The 24,286-nt window shown below is 59.1% G+C and overlaps 1 protein-coding gene and 1 long non-coding RNA gene across 2 annotated transcripts; one reads left to right on the forward strand and one right to left on the reverse strand.

Moving 5' to 3' along the window:
* Positions 1-790: 790 nt before the first annotated feature.
* On the reverse strand, positions 791-10,742 carry FSCN1 (fascin actin-bundling protein 1). The gene is made up of 5 exons (XM_079946352.1): positions 9,812-10,742; positions 3,509-3,665; positions 3,296-3,417; positions 2,881-3,048; positions 791-2,416 (listed from the first exon to the last, which is right to left on the reverse strand). The coding sequence occupies exons 1-5, from the start codon at positions 10,641-10,643 to the stop codon at positions 2,214-2,216; spliced, it is 1,482 nt and encodes a 493-aa protein (XP_079802478.1). The 5' UTR covers positions 10,644-10,742; the 3' UTR covers positions 791-2,213.
* A 5,997-nt stretch (positions 10,743-16,739) lies between these two features.
* On the forward strand, positions 16,740-23,958 carry LOC307198683. The gene is made up of 4 exons (XR_013831668.1): positions 16,740-16,955; positions 21,294-21,411; positions 23,221-23,268; positions 23,666-23,958. It is a non-coding gene; the product is annotated as an uncharacterized lncRNA (long non-coding RNA).
* The last annotated feature ends 328 nt before the right edge of the window (positions 23,959-24,286 follow it).

Raw genomic sequence — 24,286 nt, forward strand, 5'->3', positions numbered from 1 at the left:
AGCTTGGCTCCGGAGGACTCATCTGTTCCCTTCCACGTCACTGAGACTTTTCTGGCTTCCAGCCTGGCTTTAACAGTGGTGGAGGGTTGGCCGCCTGGACCCCGCTGAGAGCCCGACGTCCCTTTGTAGCCGCCATCTGTGCTTGTCAATCTCGAGACTCCCGCCCCCAGGGACCACCAATCACAGCGCAGGCATCCCAGTTTCGTCATCAGCAGCCAATCAGCGCTTCTGCTGACAGCTCAGGCCCCTCTGGTCCCGCTGCCCCCGCAAGACGGCCACACGCCCACGTCCATCTTCAATCACCGCCTACTTACTGGACACCCATGGGGCACCCCGTTCCACCCTCAAAGCTCTGCCTCGCTACTCTGAACCTCAGTCTCCTCCTCTGTAAGATGGGAACAGGTATGCTCTGGGTAACATGATACTGCATAGAAGGGCCCAACCCAGCGTCTGCCTCTCTGGAGTCCCTGCAGGGCTGACCACCTGGAGGTCTGCCAGGGGCCGCGACCACAGGGTGGGCTCAGGACCCAGGTCCCCCCTCGAGGTTGGAAACTTCCTCAGCTTCTTATCTGCCAAATAAGAGAAGTGCCTCCCCTCCTCCCCAAGCTGGGCCTAGGGGTCCTGTTCTCATGAAGGCGTCCTCCCTGGACTCCAAGCTTAGCTCATCCAGCCGACTTCTCCCAGGGCCTGTGCCCACCTCTACCCGGGCCTGTCCTCCAAGGGCGCCCAGACAGCACATCCAGGTCCCAAGGGGCCCAAGCCTGCTGTGTTGGCGTGTGGATGGATGCACGAGGCCCCTTGCAGTATGGAAAGGGGGCACCCAGGCCCCGCACCTCCAAGCTCGTCAAGGCACACGTGCCAAGGCAGGAGGAAGTCCGCTCTGCTGGTTTGTGTGGGCCTGACCTCTAACCCGGAAACCTGCAGCAGGAGGGTTCCCAGGCCCACCCCTGCCACCTGCCTTCACCCCCAACACACACACACACCAACCCTAGGGGTGCAGACTTGCATTAACTTTATTTTGCTCTTTCCAGTCTGAAGCTACTATCATGGGCATTTAGAGTTATACAAATGACACTTACAAAAAATAAAAGACCAAGACACCCAGAGTGAGATGCATGGTGGACACTAACCAGAGGGGAAGGGAACTGGCAGGGGCGGGGCTAGGAGCCAGGGACCAGGGGGCTTCCACGGGGCTCCCGGCTGAGGGCGACGCCCAGCTTCATCCTGCCGAGACCCGGGAGTCCAGTCAGAAGAGGAGCACCGATCACACCAGGGGCCCTGGCTGAGGCGGTGAAGGGCCCAGCACCACCAGGTGGGGACACAGGCCTGGGGCCCACGCACATGGGAGGGAAGGGGCCGGTGAGAGCCCCCTGGGAAGGTGGAGGCAGGTTCTGGATTCAGGGAGGCACCCCACCTACCCCACCACTAGTGGGTAGAGGGCACTGAGGCCCGGAGATGCTGTCTCAAGACTACCCCCCCACCAAGACCCCTTGAAGACCACCCATGGCTACAACCAGGCTTGCCTGGGGCTCCTCCAGCAATAACATTTCACTGAAAAAAAAAAGTTACTGACTTGGTCATTTTCTGCTTCCAGTCAGGCCAGAGTGAAAGAAAAGAGACAGGAGCAGGACCCCCGGACCACAGCAGGATGTGTGTGCAGTGGCCAGGCCCGGGCGGCCACCAAACCAAACCTGCTCCACTCACAGGGGCCTGGAGCCAGCCCCGTCCTGTCCACCAGCTGTCCTCCTGACAACACAGGGATGGCGCCCCAGGGGGGCCACCAACAGGCCTGGGGCAAGAGCTTGGCTCCCGGGAAATGGGGGAGGGGGAGGTTCAGGAGGGGACAGGAGATTCCAGTTACACCCCGCCACTCCCAGGAGCTGAGCTCGGGAAGGCCTCCCAGCCCCCCACTCCTCCTCGGCCTCTTCGGGGAAATAAGGCTCAGAGTTGTCTGAGGTCAGAAGAAAGAAGTTCCAGCCTCGCCCAGGGCAGAGAAGAGAGAGCAGAGGGATGTGAAATCCCTCCAAGGACCAGGTCACAGCCTCTGACCTGCCCAGGGGAGGCCACGTGGGACAACAGGTGAGGGCACCATTTGCTCTGGGTTTCCAGTTTGAAAGGCAAGGGGCTCGCCACCCACAGCAGAGCCCACCTGGAGAAGAGAGTTAGCAGGGCGGGTTGGGCAGGGTGGGGAGGGGGATGCCAGCGGCGGGGCCCTAGTACTCCCACAGCGTGGTGGGGTCGATAGTGTCAGCGCAGGCCTTTAGGACCCCCGCGTGGTCCCCCTTCAGGTAATGCCCGCCCACCTTGATGGCCACCTTGTTGTAGTCACAGAACTCGAAGAAGAAGTCCACAGGGCTGTCGCTGCTGCTGGTGACGGAGGAGTCGTTGCCCACCATCCAGTACTTGCCTGTGGAGTCTAGAGCAGGGGCAAGGGGAGGCCCCGTCAGGCCCTGCCTGGGCTCTGCTCCCCACCCTCCAGTCACGGCTTCCAGAATGGGGGTGGGGTCTGTTACATCCACCCAAGCCTCGGGCCCATGCTGGACTGGAGTCCCTTCCCCCGCCTCCCACCAGAATTTTGGTCCCATAACTCGTGTGTGACCCCTCCCCCGCCCAGCCTTTCCAGAATCCCGTCTCCCTCTCTAGCTCTACCTGGGGTGGGCCGGACATCTCCCTCCTGTACAGACAAGAGGGGAAGGGGCTACCCCCCCCCAGCCTAGAGCCTCTGGTGTCCAGATGGGGCCTGGCCCAGGCCACATCACAGGGTGGCCAAGCCGAGCCCCAAAGCCAGGCTCAAGTGGGGCAAGGGTTTGCTCTCTGTGTCCAACATCGGCCCCCTGAGCCCAGGGGGCCCCACCCGGCACTGCCCACAGGAGAACCTGCCTTTGATGTTGTAGGCGCCGTCTCTGAACTCCAGCTGGAAGACGTCGTAGTTGGAGCGGTTGGCGTCCAGGGTGCCTGTGACCTTGCGGCAGCCGATGAAGCCGTGCTCCCCACGGAACACGATGATGGGGCGGTTGATCAGCTTCATGAGGAAGAGCTCCGAGTCCCCTGTCCCAGGAGGTGGAAGAGAAGTGAGCCTCGTGGGGTTGGGCGTGGACACCCAGGGTGTGGCTCAGAGAGGGAGAGCGGGAGTCTGGGGTCACACAGCATGCCAGCCCTAGGGTGAGGCAGGGTGGTGCCAGTCTGGGAGGATGCCCAGCACAGGGCAGGCTTCGGGTGGGGTTCGTAAGCGACCATGGCATACAGTTAGACCCTCCAGGGAACAAGGGCTTGAGGTGCGCCCCCAGGTGGCTACCTGCTGTCTCCACCGAGGCAGCCAGCTGGCCGTTCTTCTTGGCTGTCACAAACTTGCCGTTGGACGCGCGCAGTATGATCCTCCGATCACGCCACTCAATGTCAAAGTAGCAGCTGGCATCCCTGGGGGTGGCGGGACAGGGTCAGGCGCGCCCCACAGGAAGGCCAGCCTGGGCGAGCGCGGGCAGTGACAGGTGGGCAGCGGGGCACTCACTTGGTGGAGGCAGTGGACTGCACACCCCCGGTGGCCGTCAGCGTCCAGTACTTGCCCGAGTGGGTGCGGAAGGCGCACTTTTTGGTGTCGCGGTCGATCTCCAGCTGGAAAGTCTCTTGGTCGGTCTCTTCGTCCTGATTGGCCGACAGGTCCATACCTGCTGGGAGAGCCTCCAGCTAGTACAGGGACCCCCACGCCCCCCCAGTGCTGGCTGACCCTCAGCCCTGCCCGCACACACCAACACAGCAGGGGGGTGCTGAGACCCCACAGTGCGGCTCAGACCCCCGGCCTTCACGTCAGAGGGCGGAACCCAGGATCCCAGGCAGGACAAGTCAAGGGCCAAGGCCAGCTAGGTCCATTTACACATCACATTCTCTGATTACAGAAGTAATACCTTCCAACAAACCAAATGCAAAAAGATATTGTTAAAAAAAAAAAAAGATATTGTAGAACCAACGGGGAGACTCTCAACATGGTCCAGGAGTAGAGAGCATGGATTAATTATTGTTAATCATGTTGTCATTAAGTAAGAAAATGGCCTTGTTTTTTAGAGATACACACAAACATTTTGAGATGAAATGCCCTGATGTCAGGGATTTGCATTAAATACAACCAGAAGCAATGAATAAAGGGACAGGGAGCTAGTGTGGCAGAATATTGCAGCTGGGAGAGTCGGTATATGGTAGTAGTTCATGATATCCTTCCTGCTTCTGTACACGTGTCAAGAGAGTCATAGCACACGTTCCCTTCAGGGAATTGAGAAAACTCATAAAAGCGAATTCACACACACCCCCACGCCCACCACACCCCCAGAACGCCACCGTGAACGGCGGGCGACCACACACTCCTAGCCTTTTCCCCGTGCGCTCACATATGCATTTTCTTGACCTTCAAGTGCATGCATGCTACAGACCTCGATTTGCAAATGATCTGCCTAACACCTTTACACGTTTCCATGTCCCTAAGTCGTCTGTGAAGGGGGTGGCTTCCGGGGTCTTGCTCCCACAAGCTGCAGCCATGTCGTTTTGCACATCCGTATGGACTCCTCCAGATAAAACCTGAAGTGGGATCTTTGGTCCCAACAAGTTCACATCCCCAAGCGCCATGGATCCTAAGGGCCTCAGCAGCAGGGTGAGTTGGGCCTTGAGGCCTTTATGAAGCCGGGATCAGTGGCGGGCGGCAGGTGTCCTTTTAGATGAGATGAGGCTGGCGGGTGGCAGAGGCTGGAGGGTGGCAGAGCCTGGGGTCTGAGCACCCCCAGGCCCTCCCCCAGGACCCATTCTTAGTTCTCCAGCCACCACCCGGAGGGCCTGAAAGGTGTCAGCCCCATGCTAACCGGGTCTCGTGTCCCATGTCAGCGCCACCCCATCACGAAGGAGAATGAGGCAGAGAGGTGGTGCCCTTGCCCAAGGTCACCCAGAGAGAAAGCTAGGGGTCCAGGGCTCTCGGGAGGAGAGATGGGCAAACTCAGGCCTCCTGCCACGCCCTCTCCCCCAACCCTCCCTCCCCTCTGTGGACTGGTGGATGTGGCCTCCACGGGTCACTCTGAAGCAGACCCTCACAACGCTTGGGCTTGACCCTCCAGGCCCCCTGGGTCCCCTTAGCCACAGTGTCAGGGATCTGCTGACTACTGAGGCCCCGGGGGTAGAGGTGAGCTCGATCCCCCATCACGCCCCAGTGAAGCACGGGGCGAGGATCAGCAGGGGCCGGGCCTTCGGGGTCCAAGCCACCCAGAGGACGACCATCCTCAAGGCCACACCAGGAGCACAATGTGGGGCTGGGCTCCATCCCTGCTCAGACCTCGCCCAGCAGGCCTGCCCCCCCCCCCGCCTGCCCAGCCACATGGTACCACCTGCCCAACACGTGGCAGGCCGGCTGACGGGAAGGAAAGAACAGACGAGGAGGAGCCCCACCGGGCACCCCTCAGCAGCAGAAAAGACAGACAGGGCTCCCCAGAAAGAGGGGCAAAGGGGGCAGGGAAGGGCCCCGAGTGGCAGTCAGATCTCTAGCACTGACCAGCCTACCTGACATAACAGAGGCTTGCCAGCGAACAAGGCGCTCGCCAGCCTGCCCGAGGACAAACACAGCAAGTGCAGGGGCTCCTTTTCAATGAGGCTTTGGTTCCTGAGAGCTTAGCCAGCCCTGCGCTCCCGCGGACAGCCCTGGGCTTGACTCCTCCCAGCAATTCCACAGAGTTATTTCCAGGAACAAAGGGAGGCTCTGCAGCGGCGGGTACCTCCTCAGGGCCACACGACCACCACCACCTGCTCAGCCACTCAGACCCCGTCCCGCCTGGGTGTGTCCAGTCCTGGAACTGGTTTGATAAACAGGCCTAGGCCAGCCCGCAAGGTATGCAAAGCCGGGGCCAGGTGCCCTTGAGTGCCTCCCCCCACGCAGCCTCAGTTTCCCTCTCTGCCTGTCAAAAGGGCCCGGTCTGAGATGGGAAGGATTTAGCAGCCCAGTGCCAAGTAGACAGCAGGTCTTCCACCCGCGACAGGAAGGGGTGGGAAGAGTATCCCCTCCCCATTCCAGTGGGGTAACTCCTGGCTCCAAGGCCCTGCCCAGATGGGAAAGGCCCCACTTGGAGTGGGGCCTTGGAGTCTCTAATTAGAGCTCGGTTACTATGGGAACAGGGTTTTCTTCGGGATTTTTCTTTTCATCAACAGCAGCACAAAAAACCTGAGTCACAGGCCCACAGGAGCCCTGAGGAGGCAGGAGATGCGGGGGCTCAACAGAGCCCATGGGCACATCCCCCCGACCCGCTCCAGAGAGCACAACTGAGACGCCGGGCCCCGGCGTGTCCCCCCACATCGTGGCTTTCCCCACCTCGAGCCTCTGAGCCATCCTGTACAGTGGCTTGGAGGGAGCACCCCCTCCCTGCCAACACACTTCATGATCCCCATCCCCCTCAGCCTTAGCAGTCCACATATTCCCCTGGCTTGTTCAAATCAGGCACTCTCCACCACCCCCATTCAGTTTAAGGGAGGGGGCCCAGAAGCATCTGTGGCCTCACCTCACCTCCCCTCTTCCCAGTCAGCTCTTGCCACTACCTGACCACTTTAAATCCCTACTCCGTCCTTACAAGCTGTTCCCTGGGCCTGAAATGCCCTGCCTCATCAGGAGAACTCTTACACATCCTGCAAAGCCCAGCTTGACCAGCCCTTTCTCAGCCAGCCAGCCTCACCTTTGAGCGGCTGGGACTGGGCACTTCCTGAGCATGGAGTCCCCAGGGCACAGCTGGCCAGATGCAAAGAGGCTGTGAGACCAGGTGGGAAATGGGGTGAGGCTCTGCCCAGGGTCTGGCTGGAGCCCAGGGCAGGTGAGGCTCCAAAGTAGCATGAGCACTGCTCACTCAGTGGCCCTGCCACCCTCCATCCCTGCCCAAGCCACGCCCCCACCTGTGTGGTCACAGCTACAGCACTTCCCAGGAGCTGGGGTAGACACGTGCCATCTGCCTGGTCACATCAGCTCTTGGGACCCCCACTCCCTGTGGCCGATCCTGCCTCTAATGTAGGCTGTGATGGCCTCCTCCCAGAAATACAATCTGGCCGAAAAGAATGTGCCCAGGGCAGCCCTGGGCGAGCCCTTTACAAATGGGGAAACTGAGGCCAGAGAGCAGGCTGCAGCTTCAGCAGGGAGCACCCCACCCCCACCAGGCCCTGCCTGTGCAGGCCTACGGGGATGATGATTCACTTCCCCCAGCCAGCTAAACCCAGGATGCTCCTCCTTCCTGGCTGGCGTTTCCCAACATGTGTCGGAGGCACAGCTGAAGCCTCCTTGCCACGCAGGCCTGTCCAAAATGGCCTCTGCAGACACACCCCCCAAGCCCATGCCGGCTCCAGGTCCTCTGGGCATCCTCCACCCCACAAAGAAGACCTGAGGTCAGCCAACATCAGAACGAGATGAGGACCCCAAAATCTGAGGCCAATGTAGCTCCAAACTTTGCTCCCAAATCTCCCTTCCCTTTAAACGCACAGATGAGCCAGCAGCTCTCCTGGTGCAATTTCCGTCTCCTCCTGCCCCATCAGCTTGAATCACACCATGACGCCACCAACGAGCTTTACTAGAAAGGAAAGGGCACCTGCCCAGGCTCACCAGTGCCTGCCAGAAACACCCCCAGGATCTCTCTGCTCCTTTCTGGCGCCAAGGGCTAGGGCCAGGGCCACGCGTTCCTGCCACACCTTCCCCAGGGCAGGTGCGAGATGCAGCCCAGCAAGCATGGAGCATGCCTGCATTGATGAACACCCAACCTAGGCCCTGTGGCCCTGCCGGCTGTTCCAGTCCCGTCTACCAGCCTCACAAGCTTCTGTTCAGCCACCCTGGGCTTTCTGCTCCTTCCTGCCTCGGGGCCTTTGCACAAGCTGTTCCCTGTACCTGCAACACTGTTCCACACACCTGATACATGCTACCTTCTATTCATCCTCAGGTCAGGTCAAGTGTCCTCCTCAGAAAGGGACCTCCCCCATCTAATCTGGGACCCTCATGTACTTCCTGGACCCCCAGACCTTTGCTTGACACCTCTGGGATGTTCCTCATGTCCCAACGAGAACATTGGGCCCAGCAGGGAAGGATCCAGGAGATGCCCATGTGCTCACCGCTCAGGCCTCAGCATGTCTCACTTGATAGGGGATCAGTGTTTGCTGAATAGGTGGGGATTCCTGCCCCACCTCGTACTGTGTGAGACTGGAAAGGGGAGGACCTGTGCCCCAGAGGCTGGGAGGCATCAGGGGGTCCAGATAAGAGCTCGTTCTGGAGTCAAACCCAGTTCTTCATGCTGCTTACTTGCTGTGTGATCTTGGGCACATGGCTGCTCCTCTCTGGGCCTAAACCTGCCCATCTGCAGGATGGAGGAAACACCACCCACTTCAATCAGCACACTCAGGTAGGAAACTGCCACCGGGCTGCAACCTCCTTGGCAGAGCCGGGTCAGGAGGGTGGCCGTCAGAAGGAAGGGGAGGGGGGGCTGGGCAATGACTGGGCTCCCATCCAGCTATCTCCAGAGGCTGGGGTCCAACTTCCCGGCTGGGGGAGCCAGACACCCACAGGTTCCCCCAAAGGAGGGGCGAGGGCGCCAGAAGGAAGAGAAGCCGCCTACGGGGAGAATCTAAGAAGGGAAAGAGGAGGGTTCACTTCTGGCGCGCAGGCCAGTAGGAAATCGCCAGGCCAGCGGGAGGCCCCGGGAGAGGACGCATCGAGTTGCAGCCAGTTGTTCCAGGCGGGAGTCTTGGGGGTGGGTTCAACCGAGGGTAGGGGGGGCTTCCCGAGGGTGCCGGGCTGGGGTCTCCGGGCTCAGGCTGAGACCGCTCTCTGGCTCCCGCAGAGCAGAGGGTACCGGCCAGGAGACGCGCGCGGGCGCGGGGCGGGGTGTCTGGCGGGGCGCCATCCACGCCACGCCGTCCCGGGGCTGGGGCGCGAGCAGAGAGGCCGCCTTCTGGGGTGGCTTCGGACGGGGCACTGGGCCTAGGGTAGGCGCGGGGGGTCCTCAGCAGGGGGGAACCCGCAGAAAGTCGATTCCTTCCCCCGCCCGGCCGCATCTGGTTTTCCCATCTGCAGAGACGGAGCAGGACAAAGGGGGCGAGGGAGGGCCTTGTCGACGAGCCCGCCCCCCTGCTCACAAAGGCCGCGGCCTCGAGCGCGGGGCGGACGCGGGAGGAGGGGCTGGGGGGGGAAGGGCAGACACTCTGGGCACCCCCCCTCCAGCAGAGGCCAACCCCTCCCAGCAGCCAGCGGAGGTGGAGAAAGGCCCGGAGGGAGGGGAGGTGGAAGCGCACCCTGCGGAGATCAAAGGCTACCCCCATCCGGCCCGCGAAAGGCGGCCTTCATGGAGCGGGGGCGCGCCCCGCGCCTGTTGCGACCCCTAGTCTCCCTGGAGCCAAAGGCCCACTGCCGGGGGGAGGGGCACGAGGAAACAGGCGAGGGGCGTCCCCTCCCCACGGGCTAGGCCCACGGATGCGAGGGAGGGATCTGCGCGCGTAGGGAGGACCCAGATCAGGCCGAGGGTTCGGAGGGTGGCACAAGGGGCGGCGTCTAATCGCGGCCTAGGAGCCCCAACCTCAAGGCGGAGTGGGGGTTATGCAGCGGCACCCAAGGATGGGCAAAGCCCCACCCCTCGCCCTTTCCTGGGGATCGGAGCGCAGGTCCCGCGGCGGGGTGGGGTGGCCCGCGCGCCCAGCGGGGGCGCACCGGGCGTCGCTCAGGATTGCAGCGGCGCCGCGGGCGAGAAAGGGCGGGAGGCTGCGGGGACTGGGGTGGGGTTCGCTTTGTGCATGGCCCAGAGAGGCGGGGGACGGCGTCCCCACTCACCCTGGCGCGTGGACACGTTCCTCTCGTTGGCCGCCTGCAGCACGACCTGGGCGCAGCTCTGTTCCAGGGCGAAGAGCTCGTCCTTGCCCACCTTGGTGGCCTTGCCCGCCTTGAGCGTGCCGCTGGGCCCCGACGGCGCCAGGTAGCGGCCTTCGCAGTCGCGGAAGGCCACCTTGCCGGAGCGGAACTCGAGCGTGTAGCCGGTGGCGGGCTCGGGGTGCGCCACTAGGCGCCCGTCGTGGCGCAGGAAGCGGTGGTCGGCCGTCTGCAAGCTGTAGCGCTGGTCCTGGAAGGCCAGCGTGATGAGCGAGTCGACGCCCCAGGGCACGTCGCGGTCCACTGCGATCTCGTCGGCCGGCCGCGCGCTCAGGTGCGCGTAGCGCTTGCGGGCCAGGCTGTAGATGGTGACCTGGGGGTGCATGGCGATGTGCACGCTCCACTTCTCGGCCGGCGACACGGTCTGAGCGAAGCACGACAGGCGGTCCTCGGTGCCGCCAAAGTAGCGCCGGTGCGCCTCAGACTGCAGCGACCAGCGGCCGTCGTCGTGCGCCACGATGAGAAAGCGGCAGTCGGCACTGGGTACCTCGTGTTCGCAGGTCACGTTGCCATCCTTGTCCGCCGCCAGGTAGCGGCCCAGGTGGCTGCGCAGGCACACGGCTGCGCTGCCCGCCTCGTCGGGCGGCTGTTCCAGCGTCCAGATCTGCTTCTTCTTCAGGCTGCTGGCCGACGCATTCACCTTGAACCCGAACGTCTCGGCCGTCAGGTACTTGTTGCTGCAGTTAATGAGACCGAACTGGATCTGCAGGGCCTCGGCCGTGCCGTTGGCGGTCATGGTGGCGGCGGGCGGGAGGCCGGCGCGGCCCGGGAGGTCGGTGGCGGGTCCCAGCGGCGGCGCCCTGCTCCTTTGTTCAGTTGCCGCGGCCGTGCGCTCACCCTCAGCAGCGCTTTACAAAGCCGGCCCGTGGCGCCCGAGCCTCTTTATAGGCGGGGTGACGTCAGCGTCGCGAGGTCCCGCCCCCGCCCCGCCCCGGGGCTCGCCGAGGAGGGGGCACCGGGGCCCAGGGAGCGAGCTGAGTCGCGCAGGGTCCCGGAGGGGCGCGGGTGGGGGCTGGGCTCGCCGCGTTCCCTGCTCGGCCGGCCTCTGCAGTCCCCCCTCTTCGGGCCGCCGCCCCCTCCCCGCCAATGCCAAGGCCTCGCCCTCGCAGCACCTCAGCCTGAGGACTCACCCAGAGCACGGGACCCCTCGGAGGCCCCGCACCCCAAGCCCAGCCGGGAGGAAGGCCGAGCCAGGTTTGAGGTTGTGATAGAGACCGCAAGACCACAGAGCACATCAGTACTAGGGCGGAGCGGCCTGGAGGCTCCTCAGAGGAGGTGGCTTTAGAGCAGAGCCTTGAAGGAGCTGAGAGGGGACCCTCCAAGGGCCTGTGGGCAGAAGAGTGGGGGGCAGGCCAGGAGCTGGGGAGGGGCCTGCAGACCCCAACTCACCCAACCCAGGCCTTGCAGCCTCCAGAGCGGGGGCTGGGGTTCCCCGAGGCTTCCCTCCCAGGACACTGCCCTGAAAGCCACCCAGACCCTTCCCTGTGGCCCAGGCACCCAGCCGGGCTGGCCCAAATAGGTCTCCGTGGTAGTGGCTGAGACAAGTGGCAGTGTGTCCACTCTGAGGATGCAGAAGCCACAGGGTTCTGGTGAGGTTCTCCAGGCATAGAGTGAGCAGCGTGCCCTTTTACTGAGCAGGTCAGAGACGTGCTCCCGCTCAGGCAGCACAGCCCCGAGGGGTGGAACCCAGGAGCCAGCGTGCCTCCCACTTGATACCCACCCCCAGGTCCCCACTGCATTGGACGCAGAGCCTGGCACACAGGAAGGGGCGACGCTGGCTACAGCCCTCCTTTAGGACCTCAGCTCTCCATCCTGCTCCGTCAACGTGGATATTCCCTACAGATGCCCACCCCTGCCCCTGTAGAGGAACACTTCCCTTTTCTGAGCATCTCCAAAGGCCAAGACTTTTGCTGGGACATTCCCCACATGCCAAGCAGGCCCCTGGAATGCCAGCATGACCACAGGCTGCCCACAAGGTCTCGAGGCCAAAGGCAGAGGGCATTGAACTAGCTCCTGGGCTGGTTGGTCTGTGCCTGTGGCTCCCCCCAGGCAACCTCCTCCAGGGATTTTTATCTTTCAGGGTAATTTTGTGTTACTTTCCCATCATTTGGGTCAAATGGGTTTACTGGCAGGTCCTTGAGCCCCAGGCAGGCACTGCCCACAGCATCCCCTCCCACAAAGCTCACCTCTGGAGAGATGAGAAATCAAGTGTCTCTTTTTGAGGTCATCTAATAGACTTGAAACCCAGGGTCTCGCTGGCTGTGTGACTGTAGGCAAGTCACTTAAACCTCTCTGAGCCTGTTTTACCTTTTGTAGAAGAAATTCAAATCCCCCATCTCAGGGTTGTCTGAGAGTCCCTGAGGGCATGGAGCTCAGCAGACACGGTCCCTGGCCACCCTCAGAACCCATTCCAGTCCCCAGAAAGCCCTCGTAAGGGAGACCCCAACCCTCTGGCCAACTACCAAGGCTCAGAGGAGAGGGAGCTGAATAACTGAAGGTTGGGGGCGGGGTCCATGCTGGCAGCAGGACTGGAGTCTGCTGAGACGTGCCTGCTGGGATGGGGGCTGGATGGCATCTCCCTCCTGGCTCTGCAGCTCCCCATTCTGACCCGAGCGAGTCCCCCTCCTACAACTTAGCAGCATGGAGGCCAGGAAGGAGGCTGGGGTTGGGGGCTCCCGCCTCTCAGTCAGGCCAGGAGTGGGAGCCGGTCCAGGCCTTCCCAGGTGATGCTTTTGGCAGAAAGACTGGTGAGCCCGGCTGGGTATGGTGGCAGCCAGGGTTCCTGCATCGGGCTTCCTGGACTCAAATGCACATCCCTGGTTCGTGGTTTTCCCATCTCTAAAAAGGGCATAATGATAGCACCTGCCGCAGGAGAAGCTGAGAGGACAGAAGGCGCTGTGAACGGGACTGAGGGGGCTCCCGGGACGTGGCATTCGGTTTTCAAACCAGGAAGGTCTTGGGCAAACGGAGACAAGTTGGTGACTCCACACATCAGGCACCTAAAAAACAGTGCCTGGCACGTGGTCAGTGCTCATAAATGCCAGCTGGTCCTGGGAACTGTCCTGGGGATGGGCCAGACTCCCTCCAGCCCCCAGGGTCACCAGGAATCCCCAGGACCCTAGTCCCGTAGTCAGAGCGATGGTGAAGTACAAAGCTTTAGGATCAGTCGGCCAGGAGCGTGAGCCTTGTGCCAGTTTGCTGAATAAATTAAAATCAAATGGAGCAGTGTGGGGGAGGGCACATAGAAAGGGGACCTTGGATTTCCCTACAGATGAGGGCAGTCCAGGTCGAGTGAACAACATAGAGCCTGAAGTGTTGGGGAAAATCAGGTTAGTCCTGAGACTGGGGGCAAGGGGTGGTGTAGGGGTGAGTATATGAAGAGCTGAGGTTCGTTTCAATAGGTGTGGAGCTAAATTAGTATATTTAATTTTTTTCTGAACAGACAATATATTCACATGGTTCAAATCTCCCAAACCCTAAAAAGGCTTTTGTCCTCCCCCTCCCCCCATTCCCACCCACTACCTCCATACCTGCTGTTAGATTGTCTCCCTTTCCATGAACTTCAAAGACAAGCAAACCTGCATCTGTATTCTTGTAAATCCCTACATCTTTAAACAGTATTTTCAATCCTGCTTTCTTACTTGCATCTGAACCCAGTCTCTGCTTCAGTACCTGAGTGCCTTCCTTGTTCTCTTTCACAGCTGTGTAATGTTCCACTGCATGAATGTGCCATTTATTTAACTGCTGCCATGTGGATGGACACTTGGGTTGTTGCTATTGATGCCCTGCTTTGGCCAGAACCTCCTCCCAAGAGGGATGCCCTCCACCACAAACCAACATGTGTTCATGTTTCTCTTTACCCAGCAGGCAACTTCTAAAAAATTAAGGCTGTCCAGTCTTGGCTTGAATGCCTCTGGTGATGGGGAGCTCACTCTGTCCTCTGTCCAAAGCCAATATGGGTGATATGTATTTGCCTTGTTCTAGCTTGGGGGGAGATTGGGGGGTGAGGGAGCCCTGGCTCACAGCAGCTGCTGGGAAAGAGGGGTCTCCTGAGTACAGGGAAAACTACCAGATGGCTGAGTCTCATGAGCATAGATCTTTGGATGAGGGCAGAGGGAAGCATCTCAGTTTTTTTTTAATTATTATTATGATTAATTATTGCCGAAAAGCCAATATAGGAACAAAATCTTAGGTCAGTTTGGCAAAAGAGCATTTTCAAAACTCCTTCCCTGCTCTGCACCCATGTTCCCGCCTCTTCCATTCCCCGAGTCTCAGTTACACTGGGCACTTCTGTGTCCAGTGCAGTCACATGGTCCTGTCTGCAGGCTCCACCTTGGGTCCCTCTGGGGAAGGACAGGAACACGGACGCTGTGTCCCTGGGCCCCACGGGAACCCAGGCGCCACCTGAGCTGCCCGGAACAAGGGCATGGCACGGGGAGAACGGAGGTGCTTGGCTGGGGCCAGGCCTGAGCCGCTCCCAGGCTGGCCGCCGGGCGCCCTCCTGCCTGGTCTGGGCAGGAAAATGAGGCCACCAGGAAGGGCTGCTCAGCTAGGCCTGAACCCAGTTCCCCGAGTGAGGATTCTGAGCCACAAAGACTCAGACTCCTCCCCCGTCCAGCAGGCTTGGAGAATTCCCTGTGCCCACCCACCACTGATGGTCAGGGGCTTCCTGAAATGACATCCTGGGATGCATCCCAGCACAAAAGCCAAGGAGCAGAAGCTGGAGTCAGTAGGCCTTGACTTGGCTCCTGGCTCTGACACACACTTGCCATGGGACCTTTGACAGGTTACTTCACCCTCAGTTTCCTCACCTGTCAAATGGAAATAATAATACATGCAGAGTTCCTCATGGACAACACAGAGGTAGGTATAAAAATGGCACAGTGTTTGTAAAAGCAGCAAACAAATGTCTTTACCTGTCAGAAACCCTCCCTAAAGGAACCTCCCTGGCGGGCCAGTGGTCAGGACTTGGCACTTTCACTGCTGAGGGCCCGGGTTTGATCCCTGGTCAGGGAACTAAGATCTCTCAAGCCATGAAAAAGAACTCCCTATGAAATGACATGATGCCTGGGTTTTGCCTTAAACCATTCCAGACAGGGTGGTGGGCACATGGGATTGCATTCCATGAGTCTCTCTATTTTTATTTTTTGGCCATGCCTCGTGGCCCTGACCAGGGATCACACCCGGGCCCTTGGCAGTGAAAGTGCGGAGTCCTAACGACGGGACCGCCAGGGAATTCCCGAGTCTCTCTACTTTAACAAATGTTTGGACATTTCCATGATAAAAAGTTTTGGACGAGGACACTAAAAATAAAAAATAAAATACCCCAGTCCTCCCTTCCCCCAAAAAAACGATAGTTGTGGTGGGGAATAGATAGGATGCAATGATTGTGCCAGCAGTGATGGCACGAGAAGAGACAACATACTGTGTTTTTTATGTCTGCCTGAACATGTTCATAACAATAATGAACCCTGACATTCTGACCCTGCATCTTCGCCTGTGCCTTAGTCCTGTCTCCTGTGTGTGCTGTTTCGTTGTGTTTGGACCTCATCCTGCCAGCCCTCTCTGTACCTTTATTCAGGAATGTATTATGTAGGTAGAGATGGAGAGGTGATAGGTAGATGATAGATGATAGATAGGAGATATTGATAGATATTTAGATAGAGAAGTGCATAGCTTTATTTCTGAGGGTTTTGTTAATTTGGCTTTTTTTTTTTTTTTTTTTTTTTGCTCTGCATCTTACTTACATCCCATGACGACTTGGCCCAGTGAATGACCCCCACCCCCTCCATCCCCAGGGCTGTTTCCACCCCATTCTCTCTGGCATGTGGAAGGTCATCAGATTCCTACTAGGCTGTCACATTGACCTGACGTTCCAGGCTTGATCCCAGGGGCAGATGCCTGCCTGGACTAGCTGGGCCCTGACCTGTGCCTGTCCCGGAGCTGAGCCCTCTCACCTGGGCTGGGGCAAAGCTGCGCTGCCCAGGGTCTCCGGCACCTCGGGCTCCCCATGGCTTCTCCTCGAGGAAATCTTCCCAAGCCCCACTTCTCCCGGCCGCCAAGACCCGGGCCCCAGCTCCCACCGCTCCTGGGGTCACTGGTGCTGGGCTCCCGTTGGGAGGCGGGCATTAAACCACTCACAGTCACAGGCGCTGCAGGCACTGTGCCGAGGGCTTTATACGCTTTAACTTTCCGACAACCGGGTGTCATGCCCACTTCACGAATGAGGAGAAGGAGCCTGAGCGGCGGAAGAAACACAACCAAACAGAAAGGAGATTGGTGCCTGCAGGGGCCGGGGAACGGGGAGCAGCTGCTTAATGGGGACGGAGTTCCTTTGGGGGGCGGGGGGGGACGACAGTGTTTCGGAACTAAGTAGAGGAACTTCCCCGGCGGTCCAGTGGCTAAGACTCCACGCTTCCACTGCACGGGGCGAGGGTTCGATTCCTGGTGGGGGAACTAAGATCCGACATGCTGTGCAGCACCACCAAAAAATTTTTAAAATTAAAAAAAAAAGAACTAAGTAGAGGTGGTGGCTGCACAACATTGTGAATGTATATACTAAATGCCACAGGATTGTGTGCTTTAAATTTTTATGTTGAGTGAACTTTACCTCAACTTAAGAAACATCAATCAATCTTGGGGAAAAAAAGCACGTAAGCAAGTCACGCAGCTAGGAGTGACAAAATCAAGCCTTAGACTGTCTCCCATTGTCCCCCGCCCCGCCCCCAGCACCTCCCACTCCTTGCTGGGGCTCCCCCTTCATACCAGCTTTGCAGTCTCACACCCTGTCTTTTGCCTTCCAGGATCTCAACGCTAGAAACCTCCTGTCACACCTGACCAGGGCTGCCGGCTTTCAGGGCATGGGCCCTGCACTTGGTCTTGACTGTTGTCCAGGGACCAGGGTTTGAGGCCCCTCGAAGCTTCAGTTCCTCGTCTGCAAAAGGACAGGATGTGACATCCTGGGAGTTTCCCGCCAGCATCACTTAGAGCCGTGAACAGGGGGCTCCCCGTCTTCTCTGAGGCTCACTTTCCCTTCTCTCAAAAGGAGGTAAGTGTGTCCCAGGCATGTGTAAGAGGCCAGAACAGCCATCCACGTTGCAGATGCACAGATGTCAACGGCCCAGCCCCCCTAGATGACCGGCCTCGGGGCCCAGAGCCTGTGAATGGTGTCTTTGTTGTTCTGCCCCTGTGGCCCCTCGAGGCAGCCTGGTACGGCCTGCATCCCTGCATCCCTCGCATCCCTCACGAGTGCCCTAAGTGGGAGTAACCGATGGACAGCTGTGCCTTCCAGGGCCACAGGCCACACCCCAGCACTGTCGGGTCAGAGCCAAGGAGGGCAGGACCAGCTGTCACCCCATCTCCAGAAACATCTCTGCCAATAGGGGTTCAGGGGCCGCCAGGTTACACGTAGGGAAACTGTGGCCCGGACAGAACAGCGAGGCTCTGGTCCAGCTTTTAGGAGGGACATAGAGCTCTCAGGGGCCCAGTCTGTGGCTCTTCTCAGATTTGCCAAGAGATCTGTGACACCCCCTCCTGCCCCTAAATTGTAACCCTTCTAAGTCAGGAACCAAACCTGTGGGTGCCCACGGCGTGGCCCACGTAGTGAGCTGTCCTGGGCGGTGGGGGAGACCCCAGAGTTAACCGTGAGGTCCAGGAGGGCCCCCAGGAGGAAGTGGTGGCCACGCTGGGTGAATAGGAATTCAGCAGGGCAGAGCCAGGCTGGCTGGAGCAAAGGTACAGAGGCTGACCTGCCCCGTGTCTGTTACCAAAAACGTGTCCCTACAAAGCATTTCTATTTCTGTCGTCCTGGACCAGGAAGCCCCGAGGGGAAGGCCTGGATTGGCCTCAGCGGGCAGCTCAGAGGCCGCACCTGGCCATCCACCTGACAGTGTGGCAGGTGCTGGACCAGCTCTGAGCCCCGAGTGTGTTTTGTAAAGTGAGGCTGTGGCGGCAGTTCCTTGGCAAGTGCCTGGCTAATTAAGAGGGCATTAGCACCCTGGGCAGAAGCCCTCTCCTGCCAAGGCATCCTTGCCAGGAGCAGGGCCGATTCCCTGGCCGTGCCAGGCCTCGGCTAAGCCCCACCTGGCCGCCACCCCACTCCTGCTCCTCAGGGCCTGCGGCCGACCTTCGGGGTCCCCCCGCCCCTCTACCGGTGCCCGTGAACCTCCACAGCACAGGCCGGCCTCTGGCCTCAGGCCTCAGGCCCCGTGTGTCAAATGTGTGTTCATCCACCCTCCCTGAGCCCGCACGGAACCCTTGCTACGTAACGCCCGTAAGTCCGGGGGCATCACGGTCACCTGCGAGGAGCACGGTGCCCGCTCTTCCCCCACCCAGCGGGCTCTGAGCGCTATTCTGATTGACTTCTGACGCCTGGGCGGGGAGAAAGAGTGACGAGCACCTCCACAGGGACGGCAGCCTCGCCCGCCTCCTCCATTACCCCCAACTCATCTACTGGGGCATATCGGCTGCTTCCTCCACGGCAAAGCTGGCCCCGCCTGCCCCGCAGCTTAAAGCTCTCTCAAGGCTCCCCAGTGCCCAGTGCCCTTGGTGGTCCAGCCTCTGTCCATCTCTGCTGCCTCGCTCTCCTCCTCTCCCTGTTCTCCACCTGCAAACCCCTGCTCGTGCAAAAGACCCACCTCAAACATCCCCCATCTCCTCTGGGGAGGCCCCCAGTGTGTGTGGGGGAAACTCTGGCCCTGTTCCCGCAGGTCCGAGCGTCCCAGGGGTCAAGGCAGGCCTCTTTGTGCAGTGATGGAAGTGTTCTGGACCTGCTCTGTCCAATACGGGAGCCTCAGGTCACACATGTGGCTGCGGAGCATTTGAAACGTGGCTGGTGTGACCGAGGAACCTTTCATTTTGCTTCGCTGTGCTTCGCTTACGTGTAAGAAGCGCAGGTCCGGGCACTTCTGCTGCGGCCTGGGCAGCCGGCGCCGCCCCGCCCCGCCCCGCGCCGCCCCGCCCCGCCCCGCCCCTCCCTGGGAGGCTAGAGCAGAGTTTGGAGCTCGGAGGGATATCCCACGAGTTGACAGGTGTGACAACAAGCGTCCAGTGCCTCGGCCAGTTGTTGGTGACTTGCCCCTTTTGCCCTCCCCCCTCACCGGCGGCCAGGACTGTGTCTCCCCACCCCCGACTCCAGTGCCACAGCTGCAGCACCCATGTCGGGCCCTGCAACATGCAGCAACCCCCTGACGCGTGCATCCCTGAGGCCCACCCAGCAGCCAGGCAGCCCCAAGCAAGACAGAGGGACCCAGAGGCAGGAGGGGTGGACACCAGACCCTCCCTCACCTTCCCTGCTGCCCAGGCCTTTCTTGGCTCAATCCTCCGCGGCCCAGGGACCCTCCCCGACTCCAGACCCTGACAGTTCCACAAGTGGGCACATGGCCTCCGACCAGCACTCTGGCTGCTTCCCCGAAAGAGCCTGGGGCGGAATCTGCATAGCATTTCGGGAGCGCCAGCTGCCTGGGGGATTCCAAATGCTCAGACGGGGAAGGGGAACCTTTCACTATGTGCCTGACTCAGGGGTCCTGCCAGCCCCTCTCTACCCCACCCGATGCATGTCCAGCCCCTCCATGGAGCCCACCTGCTCTCCTCAACCTGGGGTCTCCTCCCAAGGCCTCCGTGTACAGCTGGGGTCGGGGGAGAGCCAACTCAAGCCCACTTAGACAAGCCCTGTGCCCCCGCTTGGGGGCTGTGTCAGCCTGGAGGAAAAGAGGCTTTTATTCTTGCCAAAAGCCACAGCCCCCAGCCAGGGCACTTTTTAGCCACCCAGAGGAGCACCTCTTTCTAATTCACACAAAGGCTCTATGCAGGCCAGCAGGATTCTGTCCTCACCCATCGTTCCCTAGGCCATTCATGGATCCCTTTGGAAACACTGTCTTTCAGTCATGAAATCTTCACGGCAAGAAAACCACACAAACAACCAACCAAAAAAATTGGGAGTTCCCTGGTGGCCTAGTGGTTAGGTTCCGGGCTTTCACTACCGTGGCCCAGGTTCAGTCCCTGGTCGAGGAACTGAGATCCTGCAAGCCTTGCAGGGTGGCCAAAAAAAAGAAGAGGGAAAGAAACTTGACTCAACTGGATAAATATCAATAACAAGTCCAGTAGTTATGGCAAGAAATAAGAAGCCCTGAAGAGGGGAGTTTCCTGGGTTGGGTAATTCTGATAATAGCTGGGAAAGGACCCTGGAACTTCCCCTACTCCTCTCTCTACCATCCTTACTGAGTCAGCTTTACTCTCAGGCTGAGCCCCTCAGAGTCACAAAATGGCTACCAGGGTTCCAGACATCACATCTTCCCAGCATCATCTAAACTAGGCTTTTGACAAACCCCTTCTCAGTATCCTGTTTTTAAATGCATAAGACAGAATACGTAGCATTACAAAGGAAGCCAATTACATTCAAATTGTCAGCCTATTGTTTCCTTGTGATGTGCTAATATGGACTTTCTTTTAAGTCATTAAATAATACCTAGTGGTGGGTTTAAGAACTACCACTACTTGAGTCCAAACGACATTCTGAAATTTCTGCAATAGAGGTACTATGTTCTGAAACCCTCGATGACAGTGTTGGTGGCAAAGCCACAGGCCCTTCTGGGGTTTGCTGTTCACAATCCTAAAGGAGGGAAATGCTGAACTCAGTCAGTGACGATCAGGATGTGATTGTTTTCTCATCCGAGTTCAGAGACTCCAGACTCCCTAACTCCCGCAGCTCTCTGTGGAAGGCTGTTCTTTCCCAGAGCCCTCCTGCAGACCTTCCCTCACTTCTCTTAGCCAAGCTGACAACGTGCTTCTCCCCAAATCCACACCCCATAGAATGACTATATGGTCCAGCAATTCGACTTCTGGGTATAAGCCCTGTAGAACTGAACGCAGGGACCTGAACAGGTATCTGCACACCCATGTTCACAGCACCGTTTATTCACAGTAGCCAGAAAGTGGAAGGAACCCAAGTGACCATTGACAGCTTTTTTTTTTTTTTTTTTGGCCACGCTGAGCGGCTTGTGGGATCTTAGTTCCCTGACCAGGGATTGAACCCGTGCCCCCAGCAGTGGAAGCGTGGAGTCTTAACCAGTGGACCACCAGGGAAGTCCCACTGACAGCTGAGTAGATAAACGAAATGTGGTCCATCATACAATGAAATGTCATCTAGCCTTAAAAAGGAATGAAATTCTGAGACCTGCTACAACGGGAATGGACCTTGAGGACAGTATGCTCAGTGAACACGAAAGGACAAATACTGTAGGATTCTGCTTATATGAGGTCCCTGGAGGAGCCACGTGCAGAGAGACAGAAGGTGGAATGGTGGTGGCCGGGGGTTGAGTGAGGGGGAAAAAATAAAACAAAGAGAACTTACTGCTGCCTAACCTTGTGACTTTCTCTGACGCCACAGTAAGGAAGATGGCAAAGTTCTGGAACAGGACCGACACGCAGGTGGATGGAATAGAAGATTGAGCCCAATTGACTTATCCAGTCATTTGATTTTCACCAAAGGTGCCAAAGAAATAGAGGTCAGCACACGGATGGGGCAGCGGTCTCCGAGCAGGGCTGTGGGCAGCTGCAGCCACCGGGGTGCAGGCCCTTGCTCATCCTCTGTCTTCCTTTCTCTCTCGAGCCTCAGCGTTGTCCTCTGTGAAATGGGTACCATACTGCCCACCTCAGAGGGCTGTGGGGAAATGTCCTGAAAAAGATATGTGTCCACGGGAGCCTGCAGGGCAGGAGGAGTTCAGGGACCACCTGGGGTTTGGTCTGGGGTGCACGGGGGCGGGGTGGGGGGAGACAGGGTGGTGGAGAGGCCGGAGCCTGCAGGTCTGTGCTCAGGGTTTATCCTGGGAGTGCTGGGGAGCCATGGAAGGTTTCAGTGGGAGTGTGGTGTGCTCCTGTTGACACCTGGGGAAGTCAGATGGGAGGAGCAGGCCCCGGGGCTGAGATGGGCAGGAGGTGCCGTGTACAAGAGGGTGAGTCAGCATGCTGGGGCGCGGGGGCCTCGGAGCCCCACATCCCGAGGGTCACAAGGACCAAACAGGGCCCAGAGGATGTACTCAGAAAGCAGTTTCTGTTTTGGGGGGAAGAACTTTGACACCGTCTGAGGGGCTGGAAGGGGGCAGCATGAGTAGGACCAGACGGGCACCTGGGGGAGGGTCACAAGCCTGCTCAGATCACACTGGCTGGGACCCCACAGTTCCTCCTGCCTCCCCGCTGCCGTCCCCAGACTCCCACCGCCCTCTAGCCCTCACCCCACAGGCGGTGACCAGCAGGAAGGCAGCGGAGGGGAAGACGGGGTGCGGAGGCTGGGAAGTGCCCGCAGGGGGCAGTTCCCTCCCAGCAGCTCTGGCTGGGCCCTGGCAGGCATCGTGCAGTGGCCAGCGGGCTGCAGTGTCCCTTGCCTTGTCTCTGGCCTAGTTATGGATTTTTTTTATAAAACCTGTGCAAGGCAAACCCTAACAGGAAAGCCTTAGAAGCCAGTGTCTCCGGGCACCCCAGGGTCTGCGCACAGTGACGGTGGAGCCGCTGTTGAGCTGATTCCTGCAGCATCAGTGTCACTGAGGAGCCAGGCTCAGAGCACCTCTGGGGGCAGAGGGACGGAGGCCCCTCCCTACCATCTGCGGTGACCCCCAGCCCTGGGTAGGAGGGTCTCCGTCCACTCTCAGCAGCGCCTCTTCAAGGAGGACAGTGGGGCTCAGAGAGGTGCAGTGACTTGCTCAGGGATGCCCAGCTAGTCCGGGAGGGGTCCCAAACCTGTGCTCTGTGAGGAGACCTCACCCGCGTGCCCCCAGTGCCTCAGTTTCCCCTCTGTTCCCAGATGAGTGCTCCAAGTCTCCGTAGATGGGTTTCCTGGGGCTGCCATAACAAATTACCACAAACTAGTTGGCTTAAAACAACAGGAATTTATTTTCCCACAGTTCTGGAGTCCAGGGGTGGAAGTCAAGGTGTCGGCAGGGCCGTGCTCCCTCCAGAGGCTCCAGGGAAGGCTCCTTCCTGCCTCTTTCGGGCTCTGGTGGCCCCGGGTGTTCCTTGGCTTGTGGCCAAATCACCCCATCTCTTCCTCTGCCTTCACAAGACCTCCTTCCTGGCGTCTCTCTGGGTCCCAATCTCCCTCTCCTTTCTCTTACAAAGACACCAGCCAATGGATGGAGGGGCCGCCCCCAACCCAGGCTCTCATCCGAGATCCCTAAATAATGACACCTGCCAAGATCCTATTTCCTATCCTAAGGTCACATTCTGAGGTTCCAACGGGAAATGAATTTGAGGGGGGGTCACAGTTCAACCCAGTCCAGTTCAGATGTGGGCCTCGCTCAGGTGCCCCTTTCCCTCTGCAGCCCCTGGGAACCCCGGCATCATTCCCGCCATTTGTGGGCTGCTCCAAGGTAAGGACCCGGCTGTCGTGGTGGCCACAGCATCTCTGTGCTCCGTCCAGAGTCTGGCTTGTTAAATTCCCCATGAGGGCGCGGCAACTCCACCACCACGATGACCCCACAGATGGGAAGGAGCGCGTGCTGGGTGACTCCTTTTAGGAAGTTCAAGAACAGTCAAAGCTAGTCGGGGAGGTGCTGGCCAGGTGGGGCTCCAGGGGGCTTCTAGGAGCTGGAAATGTTCGGTGTCAGCCACAGACGTAACTTTAACTGTTCCAGCGGCCTCACTGACACGGTAAAAATAAACCAGTGAAATCAATTTTAATAATATATCTTATTGAACCCATGAGTATGCCCCAAATATGATCATTTCAATATGTAATCAATATAAAAGTTACTGAGAAATTTTTAGGTTCTCCTTGCCCTCCAAACTAAGCCATCTGGCCCACCTACACTCCGTCAAGCCGCACCTGGCCCGCTCCCACCACAGGCCCATCCTGGGCTCCACAGGCTGACATCTCGGCTGGACACATCTCAACAGACACATACTTGTACTCAAGGTAGGTGCACTTTGTGTTGGAAGAAAGAGAGAAAGAGAAATAGACGCGGGGGGCGAGGGAGGGAGGAAGGAAGATGTTGTCCTTGAGTGACTGAGTCCCTGAGTCAGGAGGGGGGCTCTGGTGACCGACCAGGCACAGCCTTCGGGCCTCCCTTCCACAAAGGTGCAGAGTAATGGGGACCAGAGGCCCTGGAGGCTGTGGGGGGGCCATCCTTGGGGAAGCCCCCCTCCTCCAGGCAGCTGCCAGAGGCTGTGATTCCACTGGGCCCCCATCCAGCCCCTTATCTCCCTCAGCTGGTAGCCCATTGTCTTGGAAGGAAGGGAAGGGCAGAGGAGAGTCCCCGAGGCCCCTGCCCTGCCCCACCCTCCCCCAGGCTCCCCCATTCCACCCCACCACCACCCCACCCCACCCCCGCCATCCCAGCTTCCCCACCTGTCTCTGCCCTGGACTGGCCCCTGGAAGCCCCAGACCTC

The sequence above is a fragment of the Stenella coeruleoalba genome (assembly GCF_951394435.1).
Source record: "Stenella coeruleoalba genome assembly, chromosome: 15".
Taxonomy (NCBI): Eukaryota; Metazoa; Chordata; class Mammalia; order Artiodactyla; family Delphinidae; genus Stenella; species Stenella coeruleoalba.

Excerpts from the sequence above, each read along its gene's own strand:
- FSCN1 (XM_079946352.1), bottom strand. The coding sequence starts at position 10,643 with ATGACCGCCAACGGCACGGCCGAGGCCCTGCAGATCCAGTTCGGTCTC. Across the intron at positions 3,418-3,508 it reads CAGTCCACTGCCTCCACCAA|GGATGCCAGCTGCTACTTTG; the intron begins GTGAGTGCCCCG and ends CGCCACCCCCAG. Across the intron at positions 2,417-2,880 it reads CGGCGCCTACAACATCAAAG|ACTCCACAGGCAAGTACTGG; the intron begins GCAGGTTCTCCT and ends CCCCTGCTCTAG.